Below are 18,256 nucleotides of genomic sequence, written 5' to 3' on the forward strand. Positions count from 1 at the left end.
CAGCCTGATGGTCTGATGGTAGAAACAGCTGACTAGTGGTGTCTATTCAGCAGCCTGATGGTCTGGGGATAGAAACAGCTGACTAGTGGTGTCTATTCAGCAGTCTGATGGTCTGGGGGTAGAAACAGCTGACTAGTGGTGTCTATCCAGCAGTCTGATGGTCTGATGGTAGAAACAGCTGACTAGTGGTGTCTATCCAGCAGTCTGATGGTAGAAACAGCTGACTAGTGGTGTCTATCCAGCAGTCTGATGGTAGAAACAGCTGACTAGTGGTGTCTATCCAGCAGTCTGATGGTAGAAACAGCTGACTAGTGGTGTCTATTCAGTAGTCTGATGGTAGAAACAGCTGACTAGTGGTGTCTATTCAGCAGCCTGATGGTAGAAACAGCTGACTAGTGGTGTCTATTCAGCAGCCTGATGGTAGAAACAGCTGACTAGTGGTGTCTATTCAGCAGTCTGATGGTAGAAACAGCTGACTAGTGGTGTCTATTCAGCAGTCTGATGGTAGAAACAGCTGACTAGTGGTGTCTATTCAGCAGTCTGATGGTAGAAACAGCTGACTAGTGGTGTCTATTCAGCAGCCTGATGGTAGAAACAGCTGACTAGTGGTGTCTATCCAGCAGCCTGATGGTCTGGGGGTAGAAACAGCCGACTAGTGGTGTCTATTCAGCAGTCTGATGGTAGAAACAGCTGACTAGTGGTGTCTATTCAACAGCCTGATGGTAGAAACAGCTGACTAGTGGTGTCTATTCAGCAGTCTGATGGTAGAAACAGCTGACTAGTGGTGTCTATTCAGCAGCCTGATGGTCTGGGGGTAGAAACAGCCGACTAGTGGTGTCTATTCAGCAGTCTGATGGTAGAAACAGCTGACTAGTGGTGTCTATTCAACAGCCTGATGGTAGAAACAGCTGACTAGTGGTGTCTATTCAGCAGTCTGATGGTAGACACAGCTGACTAGTGGTGTCTATTCAGCAGCCTGATGGTAGAAACAGCTGACTAGTGGTGTCTATTCAGCAGCCTGATGGTCTGGGGATAGAAACAGCTGACTAGTGGTGTCTATCCAGCAGCCTGATGGTAGAAACAGCTGACTAGTGGTGTCTATTCAGCAGCCTGATGGTAGAAACAGCTGACTAGTGGTGTCTATCCAGCAGCCTGATGGTCTGGGGGTAGAAACAGCCGACTAGTGGTGTCTATTCAGCAGTCTGATGGTAGAAACAGCTGACTAGTGGTGTCTATTCAACAGCCTGATGGTAGAAACAGGTGACTAGTGGTGTCTATTCAGCAGTCTGATGGTAGAAACAGCTGACTAGTGGTGTCTATTCAGCAGCCTGATGGTCTGGGGGTAGAAACAGCCGACTAGTGGTGTCTATTCAGCAGTCTGATGGTAGAAACAGCTGACTAGTGGTGTCTATTCAACAGCCTGATGGTAGAAACAGCTGACTAGTGGTGTCTATTCAGCAGTCTGATGGTAGAAACAGCTGACTAGTGGTGTCTATTCAGCAGCCTGATGGTAGAAACAGCTGACTAGTGGTGTCTATTCAGCAGCCTGATGGTCTGGGGGTAGAAACAGCTGACTAGTGGTGTCTATTCAGCAGTCTGATGGTAGAAACAGCTGACTAGTGGTGTCTATTCAGCAGTCTGATGGTAGAAACAGCTGACTAGTGGTGTCTATTCAGCAGTCTGATGGTAGAAACAGCTGACTAGTGGTGTCTATTCAACAGCCTGATGGTAGAAACAGCTGACTAGTGGTGTCTATACAGCAGCCTGATGGTCTGGGGGTAGAAACAGCTGACTAGTGGTGTCTATTCAGCAGTCTGATGGTAGAAACAGCTGACTAGTGGTGTCTATTCAGCAGCCTGATGGTCTGGGGGTAGAAACAGCTGACTAGTGGTGTCTATTCAGCAGCCTGATGGTCTGGGGGTAGAAACAGCTGACTAGTGGTGTCTATTCAGCAGCCTGATGGTCTGGGGGTAGAAACAGCTGACTAGTGGTGTCTATTCAACAGCCTGATGGTAGAAACAGCTGACTAGTGGTGTCTATTCAGAAGTCCGATGGTAGAAACAGCTGACTAGTGGTGTCTATTCAGCAGCCTGATGGTAGAAACAGCTGACTAGTGGTGTCTATTCAGCAGTCTGATGGTAGAAACAGCTGACTAGTGGTGTCTATTCAGAAGTCCGATGGTAGAAACAGCTGACTAGTGGTGTCTATTCAGCAGTCTGATGGTAGAAACAGCTGACTAGTGGTGTCTATTCAACAGTCCGATGGAAGAAACAGCTGACTAGTGGTGTCTATTCAGCAGTCTGATGGTCTGGGGTAGAAACAGCTGACTAGTGGTGTCTATTCAACAGCCTGATGGTCTGGGGGTAGAAACAGCTGACTAGTGGTGTCTATTCAACAGTCTGATGGTAGAAACAGCTGACTAGTGGTGTCTATCCAGCAGCCGGATGGTAGAAACAGCTGACTAGTGGTGTCTATTCAGCAGCCTGATGGTCTGGGGGTAGAAACAGCTGACTAGTGTTGTCTATTCAACAGTCTGATGGTAGAAACAGCTGACTAGTGGTGTCTATCCAGCAGCCGGATGGTAGAAACAGCTGACTAGTGGTGTCTATTCAGCAGTCTGATGGTAGAAACAGCTGACTAGTGGTGTCTATTCAGTAGTCTGATGGTCTGGAGATAGAAACAGCTGACTAGTGGTGTCTATTCAGCAGCCTGATGGTAGAAACAGCTGACTAGTGGTGTCTATTCAGCAGCCTGATGGTAGAAACAGCTGACTAGTGGTGTCTATTCAGCAGACTGATTTTAGAAACAGCTGACTAGTGGTGTCTATTCAACAGTCTGATGGTCTGGGGGTAGAAACAGCTGACTAGTGGTGTCTATTCAACAACCTGATGGTAGAAACAGCTGACTAGTGGTGTCTATTCAGCAGCCTGATGGTAGAAACAGCTGACTAGTGGTGTCTATTCAGCAGCCTGATGGTCTGGGGATAGAAACAGCTGACTAGTGGTGTCTATCCAGCAGCCTGATGGTAGAAACAGCTGACTAGTGGTGTCTATTCAGCAGTCTGGTGGTCTGGGGGTAGAAACAGCTGACTAGTGGTGTCTATTCAGCAGTCTGATGGTAGAAACAGCTGACTAGTGGTGTCTATTCAGCAGTCTGATGGTAGAAACAGCTGACTAGTGGTGTCTATTCAGCAGCCTGATGGTAGAAACAGCTGACTAGTGGTGTCTATCCAGCAGCCTGATGGTCTGGGGGTAGAAACAGCCGACTAGTGGTGTCTATTCAGCAGTCTGATGGTAGAAACAGCTGACTAGTGGTGTCTATTCAACAGCCTGATGGTAGAAACAGGTGACTAGTGGTGTCTATTCAGCAGTCTGATGGTAGAAACAGCTGACTAGTGGTGTCTATTCAGCAGCCTGATGGTCTGGGGGTAGAAACAGCCGACTAGTGGTGTCTATTCAGCAGTCTGATGGTAGAAACAGCTGACTAGTGGTGTCTATTCAACAGCCTGATGGTAGAAACAGCTGACTAGTGGTGTCTATTCAGCAGTCTGATGGTAGAAACAGCTGACTAGTGGTGTCTATTCAGCAGCCTGATGGTAGAAACAGCTGACTAGTGGTGTCTATTCAGCAGCCTGATGGTCTGGGGGTAGAAACAGCTGACTAGTGGTGTCTATTCAGCAGTCTGATGGTAGAAACAGCTGACTAGTGGTGTCTATTCAGCAGTCTGATGGTAGAAACAGCTGACTAGTGGTGTCTATTCAGCAGTCTGATGGTAGAAACAGCTGACTAGTGGTGTCTATTCAACAGCCTGATGGTAGAAACAGCTGACTAGTGGTGTCTATACAGCAGCCTGATGGTCTGGGGGTAGAAACAGCTGACTAGTGGTGTCTATTCAGCAGTCTGATGGTAGAAACAGCTGACTAGTGGTGTCTATTCAGCAGCCTGATGGTCTGGGGGTAGAAACAGCTGACTAGTGGTGTCTATTCAGCAGCCTGATGGTCTGGGGGTAGAAACAGCTGACTAGTGGTGTCTATTCAGCAGCCTGATGGTCTGGGGGTAGAAACAGCTGACTAGTGGTGTCTATTCAACAGCCTGATGGTAGAAACAGCTGACTAGTGGTGTCTATTCAGAAGTCCGATGGTAGAAACAGCTGACTAGTGGTGTCTATTCAGCAGCCTGATGGTAGAAACAGCTGACTAGTGGTGTCTATTCAGCAGTCTGATGGTAGAAACAGCTGACTAGTGGTGTCTATTCAGAAGTCCGATGGTAGAAACAGCTGACTAGTGGTGTCTATTCAGCAGTCTGATGGTAGAAACAGCTGACTAGTGGTGTCTATTCAACAGTCCGATGGAAGAAACAGCTGACTAGTGGTGTCTATTCAGCAGTCTGATGGTCTGGGGGTAGAAACAGCTGACTAGTGGTGTCTATTCAACAGCCTGATGGTCTGGGGGTAGAAACAGCTGACTAGTGGTGTCTATTCAACAGTCTGATGGTAGAAACAGCTGACTAGTGGTGTCTATCCAGCAGCCGGATGGTAGAAACAGCTGACTAGTGGTGTCTATTCAGCAGCCTGATGGTCTGGGGGTAGAAACAGCTGACTAGTGGTGTCTATTCAACAGTCTGATGGTAGAAACAGCTGACTAGTGGTGTCTATCCAGCAGCCGGATGGTAGAAACAGCTGACTAGTGGTGTCTATTCAGCAGTCTGATGGTAGAAACAGCTGACTAGTGGTGTCTATTCAGTAGTCTGATGGTCTGGAGATAGAAACAGCTGACTAGTGGTGTCTATTCAGCAGCCTGATGGTAGAAACAGCTGACTAGTGGTGTCTATTCAGCAGCCTGATGGTAGAAACAGCTGACTAGTGGTGTCTATTCAGCAGACTGATTTTAGAAACAGCTGACTAGTGGTGTCTATTCAACAGTCTGATGGTCTGGGGGTAGAAACAGCTGACTAGTGGTGTCTATTCAACAACCTGATGGTAGAAACAGCTGACTAGTGGTGTATATTCAGCAGCCTGATGGTAGAAACAGCTGACTAGTGGTGTCTATTCAGCAGTCTGATGGTAGAAACAGCTGACTAGTGGTGTCTATTCAGCAGACTGATTTTAGAAACAGCTGACTGGTGGTGTCTATTCAACAGTCTGATGGTCTGGGGGTAGAAACAGCTGACTAGTGGTGTCTATTCAACAACCTGATGGTAGAAACAGCTGACTAGTGGTGTATATTCAGCAGCCTGATGGTAGAAACAGCTGACTAGTGGTGTCTATTCAGCAGTCTGATGGTAGAAACAGCTGACTAGTGGTGTCTATCCAGCAGCCTGATGGTAGAAACAGCTGACTAGTGGTGTCTATTCAGCAGTCTGATGGTAGAGACAGCTGACTAGTGGTGTCTATTCAGCAGTCTGATGGTAGAAACAGCTGACTAGTGGTGTCTATTCAGCAGTCTGATGGTAGAAACAGCTTACTAGTGGTGTCTATTCAACAGTCTGATGGTCTGGAGATAGAAACAGCTGACTAGTGGTGTCTATTCAGCAGTCTGATGGTAGAAACAGCTGACTAGTGGTGTCTATCCAGCAGCCTGATGGTAGAAACAGCTGACTAGTGGTGTCTATTCAGCAGTCTGATGGTAGAGACAGCTGACTAGTGGTGTCTATTCAGCAGTCTGATGGTAGAAACAGCTGACTAGTGGTGTCTATTCAGCAGTCTGATGGTAGAAACAGCTGACTAGTGGTGTCTATTCAACAGTCTGATGGTCTGGAGATAGAAACAGCTGACTAGTGGTGTCTATTCAGCAGCCTGATGGTAGAAACAGCTAACTAGTGGTGTCTATTCAGCAGCCTGATGGTAGAAACAGTTGACTAGTGGTGTCTATTCAGCAGTCTGATGGTCTGATGGTAGAAACAGCTGACTAGTGGTGTCTATTCAGCAGCCTGATGGTAGAAACAGCTGACTAGTGCTGTCTATTCAGCAGCCTGATGGTAGAAACAGCTGACTAGTGGTGTCTATTCAGCAGCCTGATGGTAGAAACAGTTGACTAGTGGTGTCTATCCAGCAGCCTGATGGTAGAAACAGCTGACTAGTGGTGTCTATTCAACAGTCTGATGGTCTGGAGATAGAAACAGCTGACTAGTGGTGTCTATTCAGCAGTCTGATGGTAGAAACAGCTGACTAGTGGTGTCTATTCAGCAGCCTGATGGTAGAAACAGCTGACTAGTGGTGTCTATTCAGAAGTCTGATGGTAGAAACAGCTGACTAGTGGTGTCTATTCAACAGCCTGATGGTAGAAACAGCTGACTAGTGGTGTCTATTCAGTAGTCTGATGGTAGAAACAGCTGACTAGTGGTGTCTATTCAGAAGTCTGATGGTAGAAACAGCTGACTAGTGGTGTCTATTCAGCAGTCTGATGGTAGAAACAGCTGACTAGTGGTGTCTATCCAGCAGCCTGATGGTAGAAACAGCTGACTAGTGGTGTCTATTCAGTAGTCTGATGGTAGAAACAGCTGACTAGTGGTGTCTATTCAGCAGCCTGATGGTAGAAACAGCTGACTAGTGGTGTCTATTCAGCAGCCTGATGGTAGAAACAGCTGACTAGTGGTGTCTATTCAGCAGTCTGATGGTAGAAACAGCTGACTAGTGGTGTCTATTCAGCAGTCTGATGGTCTGGAGATAGAAACAGCTGACAAGTGGTGTCTATTCAGCAGTCTGATGGTAGAAACAGCTGACTAGTGGTGTCTATTCAGCAGTCTGATGGTCTGGAGATAGAAACAGCTGACAAGTGGTGTCTATTCAGCAGTCTGATGGTAGAAACAGCTGACTAGTGGTGTCTATTCAGCAAACTGATGGTAGAAACAGCTGACTAGTGGTGTCTATTCAGCAGCCTGATGGTAGAAACAGCTGACTAGTGGTGTCTATTCAGCAGCCTGATGGTAGAAACAGCTGACTAGTGGTGTCTATTCAGCAGCCTGATGGTAGAAACAGCTGACTAGTGGTGTCTATTCAACAGTCTGATGGTCTGGGGGTAGAAACAGCTGACTAGTGTGTCTATTCAGCAGCCTGATGGTAGAAACAGCTGACTAGTGGTGTCTATTCAGCAGTCTGATGGTAGAAACAGCTGACTAGTGGTGTCTATTCAGCAGTCTGATGGTCTGGGGGTAGAAACAGCTGACTAGTGGTGTCTATTCAGCAGTCTGATGGTAGAAACAGCTGACTAGTGGTGTATATTCAGCAGTCTGATGGTCTGGGGGTAGAAACAGCTGACTAGTGGTGTCTATTCAGCAGCCTGATGGTAGAAACAGCTGACTAGTGGTGTATATTCAGCAGTCTGATGGTCTGGGGGTAGAAACAGCTGACTAGTGATGTCTATTCAGCAGCCTGATGGTAGAAACAGCTGACTAGTGGTGTCTATTCAGCAGTCTGATGGTAGAAACAGCTGACTAGTGGTGTCTATTCAGCAGTCTGATGGTCTGGGGGTAGAAACAGCTGACTAGTGGTGTCTATTCAGCAGTCTGATGGTAGAAACAGCTGACTAGTGGTGTCTATTCAACAGCCTGATGGTAGAAACAGCTGACTAGTGGTGTCTATTCAGCAGTCTGATGGTCTGGGGGTAGAAACAGCTGACTAGTGGTGTCTATTCAGCATCCTGATGGTCTGGGGGTAGAAACAGCTGACTAGTGGTGTCTATTCAGCAGTCTGATGGTAGAAACAGCTGACTAGTGGTGTCTATTCAGCAGCCTGATGGTAGAAACAGCTGACTAGTGGTGTCTATTCAGCAGCCTGATGGTAGAAACAGCTGACTAGTGGTGTCTATTCAACAGTCTGATGGTAGAAACAGCTGACTAGTGGTGTCTATTCAGCAGTCTGATGGTAGAAACAGCTGACTAGTGGTGTCTATTCAGCAGCCTGATGGTGGAAACAGCTGACTAGTGGTGTCTATTCAGCAGCCTGATGGTAGAAACAGCTGACTAGTGGTGTCTATTCAACAGCCTGATGGTAGAAACAGCTGACTAGTGGTGTCTATTCAACAGCCTGATGGTAGAAACAGCTGACTAGTGGTGTCTATTCAGCAGCCTGATGGTAGAAACAGCTGACTAGTGGTGTCTATTCAGCAGCCTGATGGTAGAAACAGCTGACTAGTGGTGTCTATTCAACAGCCTGATGGTAGAAACAGCTGACTAGTGGTGTCTATTCAGCAGCCTGATGGTCTGGGGGTAGAAACAGCTGACTAGTGGTGTCTATTCAGCAGCCTGATCTTCAGGGTGTAGAAGCTACTGGCCAGTCTTCCAGTTATCTCCCTGATACTCCTGTACTGCTCACGTCTGAGTGATGTTAGCGGCGAGAACAAGCTCAGCTGGCTGGGGTTCCCAGGTGGCTGCGGTCCCCCGGCTCTCGATGGTGGTCCTGTAGAACACTGTGATGGCCCTCTGATGGCCGCGTTTCTTCAGCATCCTGGTTTGACTGTTTCAGCTTCTCGGAGACGTTGAGGAACTCAAAGTCTTTTACCGTTCCTCGTTGATGAGGTTGCCCAGCAATGGTCCTTCTTGAAATCCACAATCAGCTCCTTTGCCTTGCTGATGTTGAGGGAGAGTTTGTTTACGCCGGCAGAGTGTGTGAGGCTATGCAGTTGTGGGTATACAGGGAGTACAGGAGCAGACTGAGGACTCAGCCATGTTGAGAATCAGTGTCAAGGAGATAACGTTGCCTACCTTCACCACCTGGGGGCGGCCCTCCAGGAAGTCCAGGACCAAGCTGCATCGGGTGGAGTTCAGTCCCAGTGCTGTGAATTGACTGGGCTAGCGATGTCGTCTCGGCCGCGAGGGTTAACATGTTTCAATGACTTATATACGTCCTCCGTGGAGACCTCGGCGTCCTCTGGGCCTCTCCTCGACAGCTCAGATGCATCGTGTGTTTAGCTCGTCCAGTAGGGCAGCGTTGTCTGTGACGTGACTGGCTTTCTCTTTGTAAACAGTGATCGTTAGACAATACAGTGTGCCTCACGTCACACCCGCTAAATTGCTCCTCCACTTTGTCCTTGTGTTTCGCTGTCTTGATCGATCTGCGTCATATTTGTTTAAAACCTCGTAGTGATCCCTTTGTGCGCCAGTCCCGTTAACGGCATTGATTTGACAACACCCAGTGAAATGGCAGCGTGCCAAATTCAAAAACAGATATATTCATAATAATAAATGTTTAAAGACTAACTTCTTGTCAATCTCAGGCTCCACCCTCTCAGGGCTGGGCGTCTCAGGCTCCACCCTCTCAGGGCTGGGCGTCTCAGGCTCCACCCTCTCAGGGCTGGGCGTCTCAGGCTCCACCCTCTCAGGGCTGGGCGTCTCAGGCTCCACCCTCTCAGGGCTGGGCGTCTCAGGCTCCACTCTCTCAGGGCTGGGCGTCTCAGGCCACAGTGTCAGATTTCAAAAAGATTTTACGACGAAAGCAAACCATGCGATTATCTGAGGACAGCACCCAGCACCAACACATGAAAATCATATTGCAACCCACCAGGCGCGACACAAAAGTCAGAAATAAGGATATAATTCATGCCTTTACCTTTGAAGATCTTCTTCTGTTGGCACTCCAATACATAACATCACAAATGGTCCTTTTGATCGATCAATTCTGTCATTATATCCCCAAAATGTCCATTTATTTGGCGTGTTTGATTCAGAAAAACACTGGTTCCAACTCTCGCAACATGACTACAAAATATCGAATAAGTTACCTGTAATCTGTGTCCAAACATTTCAAACAACTTTCCTAATCCAACTTTAGGTATTTTTTAAGGCGAATAATCGGTAACATTTAAGACGGGATAAACTGCATTCACTAGTGGATAAAAACAATGTAGAGCGAGCTTTCAGGACGCGCGCCCCAACCACAACCACTTGGCTATCCACCCAGAATGGAAATGGCTACTTCTTCATTTCTCAAAGAAAAAACATCAACCAATTTCATCCAGTGGATTGGCAGGCAAAACCCTGGAACTGCAGGCAAGATCCACATAGAAAACCCATTGAAAACACTGTCACCTCAACAACAAAACCCTGGAACTGCAGGCAAGATCCACATAGAAAACCCATTGAAAACACTGTCACCTCAACAACAAAACCCTGGAACTGCAGGCAAGATCCACATAGAAAACCCCTTGAAAACACTGTCACCTCAAAAAAAAAATCCTGGATGGTTTGTCCTCAGGGTTTTGCCTGCCAAATAGGTTCTGTTATACTCACAGACATAATTGTAACAGTCTTAGAAACTTTAGTGTTTCCTATCCAAACCTACCAATTATATGCATATCCTCAATTCTGGGCCTGAGTAGCAGGCAGTTTACTTTGGGTACACTTTTCATCCGGACGTGAAATACCGCCCCCTAGCCCGAAGAGGTTTTATTTGCCTACCGTCTGTAAGCTGTTAGTGTCTTAAAATAAATCTAAAACCTTTACAATGAAGATCTGTGAAGTTATTTGGAAGTTTTACGATCTTTGAAAGAAAGGGTCCTGAAAAAGGGACGTCTAAAACAAATTAATGTTGATGCTTCTGATCTCACCATAATTTGCAAATAAATTCGTAAAAAATCCTACAATGTGATTTTCTGGATTTTTTTTCTCATTTTGTCTGTCATAGTTGAAGTGTACCTATGATGAAAATTACAAGCCTCTCACATCTTTTTAAGTGGGAGAACTTGCACAATTGGTGGCTGACTAAATAAGTCGTGACATCAGCAAACCAACAGTGGTCTGAAAGAGCGTGTGAATTTTTTCAGCTTTTTGTTAAAAATCGCGCAAAATTTCAACGTCCTGCTACTCATGCCAGGAATATAGTATATGCATATGATTAGTATGTGTGGATAGAAAACACTCTGAAGTTTCTAAAACTGGTTAAATCATGTCTGTGACTATAACAGAACGTGTGTAGCAGGCAAAACCCCAAGGAAAACTGTTCACAAAAAACACAAAAAAATATCACTCCGCCAGTCTCTAAATTGTCTATGGCAAGAGAAAATAGATCGGGCTCAGTTTATAGTTCCTACAGCTTCCACACGATGTCGCCAGTGTTGGGAATTGGGTTGAAGTTAATCCTTGGTGAAATGAGAAATAGGCACTTCCTGTCATCGAGTACATCGGAGGAAGTTATGGAAGAGAAAATGTGGACCACGATTTCAAGACTTGCTGCTATTGAATACAGATCGCTCCGTGATCAATTTGATCGATTATTAACGTTTACTAATACCTAAAGTTGGATTACAAAAGTAGTTTGAAGTGTTTTGTCAAAGTTCATAGGCAACTTTTTTAATTTTAAAAAATGACGTTGCGTTTTGAAACGGTGTTTTTTCCTGGATCAGACTGTTTTCATAAATGGACATTTTGGGTATACATGGACCGATTTAATCGGAAAAAAAGACCCAATTGTGATGTTTATGGGACATATAGGAGTGCCAACAAAGAAGGTAATGAATGTTTTATATTTTATTTCTGCTTTTTGTGTAGCGCCGGCTACGCAAATTATTTTGTTTACGTCCCCTTCGTGTATTTCGGGGGGTTGCATGCTATCAGATAATAGCTTCTCATGCTTTCGCCGAAAAGCATTTTAAAAAATCTGACATGTTGGCTAGATTCACAAAGTGTAGCTTTAATTGAGTAACCTGCATGTGTCACCCATTTTCACCTACCTCATCCCCACAGTTTTTATTTATTTACTTTTCTGCTCTTTTGCACACCAATATCTCTACCTGTACATGACCATTTATCAATCCAGTGTTAATCTGCAATATTGTAATTATTCGCCTACCTCCTCATGCCTTTTGCACACATTGTATATAGACCCCCCTTTTTTTCTACTGTGTTATTGACTTGTTAATTGTTTACTCCATGTGTAACTCTGTGTTGTCTGTTCACACTGCTATGCTTTATCTTGGCCAGGTCGCAGTTGTAAATGAGAACTTGTTCTCAACTAGCCTACCTGGTTAAATAAAGGTGAAATAAAAAAAATAAAAAATAAATGTGTGTTTTAATGATAGTTTGAGTTTTATCGAGTACTATTACTTGTCACTCTGAAATTTCCCCTGATGTTGATCCCTGTACAGGGACAGCAGCCATAAAAAGTTAATTAAAATTAAATTAAACACAAACGACTGACATAGGGTGACAACTAGAAACACACACAGTGGACAAGTATTTGCCCCCTTCCTGATTTCTGATTTTTTTGGCACATTTGTCACACTTTCATATCATCAAACACATTTAAATATTACACAAGGATAACCCAAGTAAACACAAAATGAAGTTAAGTGATCATTTTATTTAATAAGGGAAAAAACTATCCGAACCTTCTTGGCCCTATGTGACAAAGTAATCCCCCCCTTTGTTAAATCATGAATTTACTGTGGTTAATCAACATTTTTGGAAAGCAGAGTTCAATTTCACTAGCCACACCCAGACCTGATTACTGACAGACCTGTTTAACCTCTTGAAACTCTGGGGGCGCTATTTTATTTTTGGATGAAAAACGTTCCCGTTTTAAACAAGATATTTTGTCACAAAAAGATGCTCGACTATGCATATAATTGATAGCTTTGGAAAGAAAACACTCTGACGTTTCCAGAATTGCAAAGATATTCTCTGTGCGTGCCCTAGAACATGAGCTACAGGCAAAACCAAGATGAAACGGCATCCAGGAAATCAGCAGGATTTTTGAGGCTCCGTTTTCCATTGTCTCCTTATATGGCTGTGAATGCGAGAGGAATGAGCCTGCCCTTTCTGTCGTTTCCCCAAGGTGTCTGCAGCATTGTGACATATTTGTAGGCATATCATTGGAAGATTGACCATAAGAGACCACATTTACCAGGTGTCCGCCCGGTGTCCTGCGCCGAAATTGGTGCGCAAACCTCAGCTGCAAGTATTTTTCCATGGAATTCAGAGAAGAAAGCAGGCTTCCATAAACTATATATCAATGAAGAGATATGTGAAAAAACACCTTGAGGATTGATTCCAAACAACGTTTGCCATGTTTCGGTCGATATTATGGAGTTAATTCGGAAAAAGTTTGACGTTGTTGGTGACTGAATTTTCGGTTCGTTTCGGTAGCCAAATGTGATGTACAAAACGGAGTGATTTCTCCTACACAAAGACTCTTTCAGGAAAAACTGAACATTTGCTATGTAACTGAGAGTCTCCTCATTGAAAACATCCGAACCTCTTCAAAGGTAAATGATTTTATTTATTTGGTTATCTGGTTTTTGTGAAAATGTTGCGTGCTAAATGCTACTCAAAATGCTAAGCTAGCTTAGCATACTCTTACACAAATTAGTGAATTGCTATGGTTCAAAAGCATATTTTGAAAATCTGAGATGACAGTGTTGTTAAGACAAGGCTAAGCTTGAGAGCAGGCGCATTATTTTCATTTTATTTGCGATTTTCAGAAATCGTTAACGTTGTGTTATGCTAATGAGCCTGAGGCTTTATTCACGATCCCGGATCCGGGATGGGGAGTATCAAGAGGTTTTAACGAACACAAAAACATCCTCTGGCTCAATCAATTTCACTAGCCACACCCAGGCCCGATTACTGCCAGACCTGATTACTACCAGACCTGATTACTGCCAGACCTGATTACTGCCAGACCTGATTACTGCCAGACCTGATTACTGCCAGACCTGATTACTGCCAGACCTGATTACTGCCAGACCTGATTACTGCCAGACCTGATTACTGCCAGACCTGATTACTGCCAGACATGATTACAGCCAGACCTGATTACAGCCAGACCTGATTACTGCCAGACCTGATTACAGCCAGACCTGATTACTGCCAGACCTGATTACTGCCAGACCTGATTACTGACAGACCTGATTACTACCAGACCTGATTACTGCCAGACCTGATTACTGCCAGACCTGATTACTGCCAGACCTGATTACAGCCAGACCTGATTACTGCCAGACCTGATTACAGCCAGACCTGATTACTGCCAGACCTGATTACTGCCAGACCTGATTACAGCCAGACCTGATTACTGCCAGACCTGATTACAGCCAGACCTGATTACTGCCAGACCTGATTACTGCCAGACCTGATTACAGCCAGACCTGATTACTGCCAGACCTGATTACTGCCAGACCTGATTACTGCCAGACCTGATTACTGCCAGACCTGATTACTGCCAGACCTGATTACTGACAGACCTGATTACAGCCAGACCTGATTTCTGCCAGGCCTGATTACTGCCAGGCCTGATTACTGACAGGCCTGATGAATCAATTTCACTAGCCACACCCAGGCCCGATTACTGCCAGACCTGATTTCTGCCAGGCCCGATTACTGCCAGACCTGATTACTGCCAGACATGATTACTGCCAGACCTGATTACTGCCAGACCTGATTACTGCCAGACCTGATTACTGCCAGACCTGATTACTGCCAGACCTGATTACTGCCAGACCTTATTACTGACAGGCCTTATTACTGCCAGATCTGTTGAATCAAGAAATCACTTAAAGACAAAGTGAAGTCGGCCAAAAGATCTCAAAAAGCAAGACATCTTGTCGCGATCCAAAGAAATTCAGGAACAGATGAGAAACAAAGTCATTGACATCTATAAGTCTGGAAAGGGTTACAAAGCCATTTCTAAAGCGTTGGGACTCCAGCGAACCACGGTGAGAGCCATTATCCACAAATGGAGAACATTTGGAACAGTGGTGAACCTTCACAGGAGTGGCCGGCCCACCAACCCCAAGAGCACAGCGACGACTCATCCAAGAGGTCACAAAAGAACCCACAACAACATCTAAAGAACTGCAGGCCTCACTTGCCTCAGTTAAGGTCAGTGTCCAGGACTCAACCCTAAGAAAGAGACTGGGCAACAATGGCATCCATGGCAGAGTTCTAAGGAGAAAACCACTTGCTGACCAAAAATAACATAAATGCTCGTCTCACTTTTGGAAGAAAAAAAAATCTTGATGATCCCCAATGCTTTTGGTAAAATATTCTGTGGACTGACGAGACAAAAGTTTAACTTTTTGGAAGGTGTGCGTCCTGTTACAACTGGTGTAAAAAGTAACACAGCATTTCAGAAATAGAACATCATACCAACAGTCCAATATGGTGGTGGTAGTGTGATGGTCTGGGGCTGCTTTAGGACCTGGACGACTTGCTGTGATTGGTGGAACCATGAGTTCTGCTCTCTACCAAGAAACCCTGAAGGAGAATGTCCGGCCATCAGTTCATGACCTCAAGCTGAAGCGTGAGTTCTGCTCTCTACCAAGAAACCCTGAAGGAGAATGTGTGTGTAACGCTCAAGGAGTGTGTGTGGAGTCAGGCGCAGAGAGCAAAGGATGTGGGAAAAAACACACTTTAATGTCCAAAATCAAAAGATCAAAATAGTATTTACCCAACACAGGCATAACTATAAAACAAATAGTACCCTTATGATAAAATACTAGGACAGCGAAAAACCTAACTCCTCTCACAATTACAGTAGAACAAGCCCGCACAAACAGAAGCGGGCTAAACCAACTTACATAACCCCACCCTAACAACCAAACAAGGAACAGGTGAAACCAATTAGACAAAAACAAACGAACACAGAACAAAGGATCGGTGGCAGCTAGTAGACCGGCGACGACGACCGCCTAGAGCCACCTGAACCAGAAGGGGAGCCAACATCGGTAATATTCGTGACAGTGTGGCCATCAGTTCATGACCTCCAGCTGAACCATGAGTTCTGCTCTCTACCATTCTACCTGAAGGAGAATGTCCGGCTATCAGTTCGTAAACTCAAGCTGAAGCGCACTTGGGTTCTGCAGCAGGACAATGATCCAAAACACACCAGCAAGTCCACCTCTGAATGGTAAAAAAAAATGAAGGTGTAACGACGTTCTTCTGTTGAAGGAGGAGCGGACCAAAATGCAGCGTGGTGGTTACTCATATTTATTGTTGAAAAATGACTAGACATGAAAATACTGAAATGTACAAAAAAAACAACAGACGGAAACGTGAAAAAACTATACAGCCTGTTTTAGTGAAACTAAACACAGAGACAGGAACAATCACACCACGAAACACTCAAAGAATATGGCTGCCTAAATATGGTTCCCAATCAGAGACAACGATAATCACCTGACTGATTGAGAACCACCTCAGGCAGCCATACACTATACTATACGCCCCACAAAACCCCAAGACAAAACCCACCACAATAAACCCATGTCACACCCTGGCCTGACCCAATAAATGAAGATAAACATAATACATTTTGACCAGGGCGTGACAGAAGGTTTTGGAGTGTTCTAGTCAAAGTCCAGACTTGAATCAGATTGAGATGCTGTGGCGTGACCTCAAAAAGACGGTTCATGCTCGGAAACCCTCCAATGTGGCTAAGTTAAAACAATTCTGCAAAGAAGAGTGGGCCAAAATTCCTCCACAGCGATGTGAAAGACTCATTGCCAGTTATCACAAACGCTGGATTGCAGTTGTTGCTGCTGAGGGTGGCACAACCAGTAATTAGGTGGCAATGACTTTGTCACATTGGGCCATGATGGTTCGGATAGCTTTTTTTTCCTTTAATAAATAAAATCATCACTGAAAAACTGCATTTTGTGTTTTCTTGGGTTATCTTTGTGTGATATATTTAAATTTGTTTGATGATCTGAAACATGTAAGTGTGACAAAAGTGCAAAAAAAATCATAAACCAGGAAGGGAGAAAATACTTTTCCACAGCGTCTCAACAACCTGTTCACCTATTGGTATCAGTTGTGTGTGAGTCTCCTACCCGTAGCCAGGGGAAGATGTCAACTAGCCCCCCTCTAGCAATGGTCTGGACGATACCGTCGTTGTATTCCATCACAGTGGTCAGCTCAGGGTCACCAGGTTGGTAGGTGGAGCTGAACACCAGGGTACACACCTAAAGGTCACGGATCAAAGGTCAGACATGTTTACTCATATGGTGGTGATATACTTAGACTTTTATCATCCAGCAACCTGGCCAAGAGGGAGACCTGGCCAAGAGGGAGACCTGGCCAGGAGAGAGACCTGGCCAAGAGGGAGACCTGGCCAAGAGGGAGACCTGGCCAAGAGGGAGACCTGGCCAAGAGGAGAACCTGGCCAGGAGGGAGACCTGGCCAAGAGGGAGACCTGGCCAAGAGGGAGACCTGGCCAAGAGGGAGACCTGACTAGGAGGGAGACCTGACTAAGTGGGGCAGCGAAAAACCCACTACAGTGCTTACAGCCAACACATAGATATCAATAACAATAAGTACCACATTGGTGACAGCTCTCATCAGAGGAGGATCAGGGTCAATAGCCTGCCCCCTGCTGGCCTGGAGGTCACAGCACAGCGCCTCCACTGCCTCTAGTACTGGACACACACACACACACACACACACACACACACACACACACACACACACACACACACACACACACACACACACACACACAGACACACACACAAACACAGAAATGTAGAAGACAAACAGATACAGTATTTGAACACACACACATGCGTGCACACACACACACACACACACCGTGGCCTCACCGATGCTCTGTAGTTTGGTGGTCCCCTCTCCGAACAGGGTAAAGGAGTTGTGTACTAGCCTACGGTGGGTCTTCCATTGAGGAGAGTAGTCAGAGAACGCTATGTCCTTCCCCCCCCGGGTCAACAACTCTGTAGTCAACTGGAGAGGAGAGGAGATTAGAGGAGAGGAGATGAGAGGGAGGGAGGGAGGGAGGGAGGGAGGGAGGGAGGGAGGGAGGGAGGGAGGGGAGAGGAGTGGAGAGGGAGAGAGAGAGAGAGAGGGAGGAGAGGAGAGGAGAGGGTAAGGAGGAGAGAGGAGAGGAGAGGCAGGGGAGACAGGGGAGAGGGAGAGGAGAGGAGAGGAGAGGAGAGGAAAGGAAAGGAAAGGAAAGGAAAGGAAAGGAAAGGAAAGGAGAGGAGAGGAGAGGAGAGGAGAGGAGAGGGAGGGAGAGAGGAGAGGGTAAGGAGGAGAGAGGAGAGGAGAGGAGAGGGAGGGGAAAGGGATGGGAGAGGGGGGAGAAGGAGAGGAGAGGAGAGGGAGAGGGAGAGGAGAGGAGAGGAGAGGAGAGGAGAGGAGAGGAGAGGAGAGGAGAGGGAGAGGAGGGGAGAGGGAGAGGAGAGGGAGGGAGGGAGAGGAGTCAGAGAATGCTATGTCCTTCCCCCGGGTCAACAACTCTGTAGTCAACTGGGGAGGGGAGGAGAGGAGAGGAGAGGAGAGGGAGAGGAGAGGAGGAGAGGAGAGGGAGGGAG

At 45.9% G+C, this 18,256-nt stretch overlaps 1 protein-coding gene across 1 annotated transcript in view; it reads right to left on the reverse strand.

The window, feature by feature from the left end:
• Positions 1-18,256, reverse strand: part of LOC135515542 (steroid 17-alpha-hydroxylase/17,20 lyase) — a 52,814-nt gene that overhangs the window by 30,997 nt on the left and 3,561 nt on the right. Inside the window, exons 3-5 of the mRNA XM_064939158.1 lie at positions 17,528-17,666; positions 17,247-17,344; positions 16,760-16,891 (exon numbers count right to left, since the gene is read on the reverse strand). Of these exons, the coding sequence (XP_064795230.1) occupies positions 16,760-16,891; positions 17,247-17,344; positions 17,528-17,666 (369 nt within the window). The remainder of the gene's footprint in view (positions 1-16,759; positions 16,892-17,246; positions 17,345-17,527; positions 17,667-18,256) is intronic.

The sequence above is a fragment of the Oncorhynchus masou genome, chromosome 27 (genome assembly GCF_036934945.1).
Source record: "Oncorhynchus masou masou isolate Uvic2021 chromosome 27, UVic_Omas_1.1, whole genome shotgun sequence".
Lineage (NCBI taxonomy): Eukaryota > Metazoa > Chordata > Actinopteri > Salmoniformes > Salmonidae > Oncorhynchus > Oncorhynchus masou.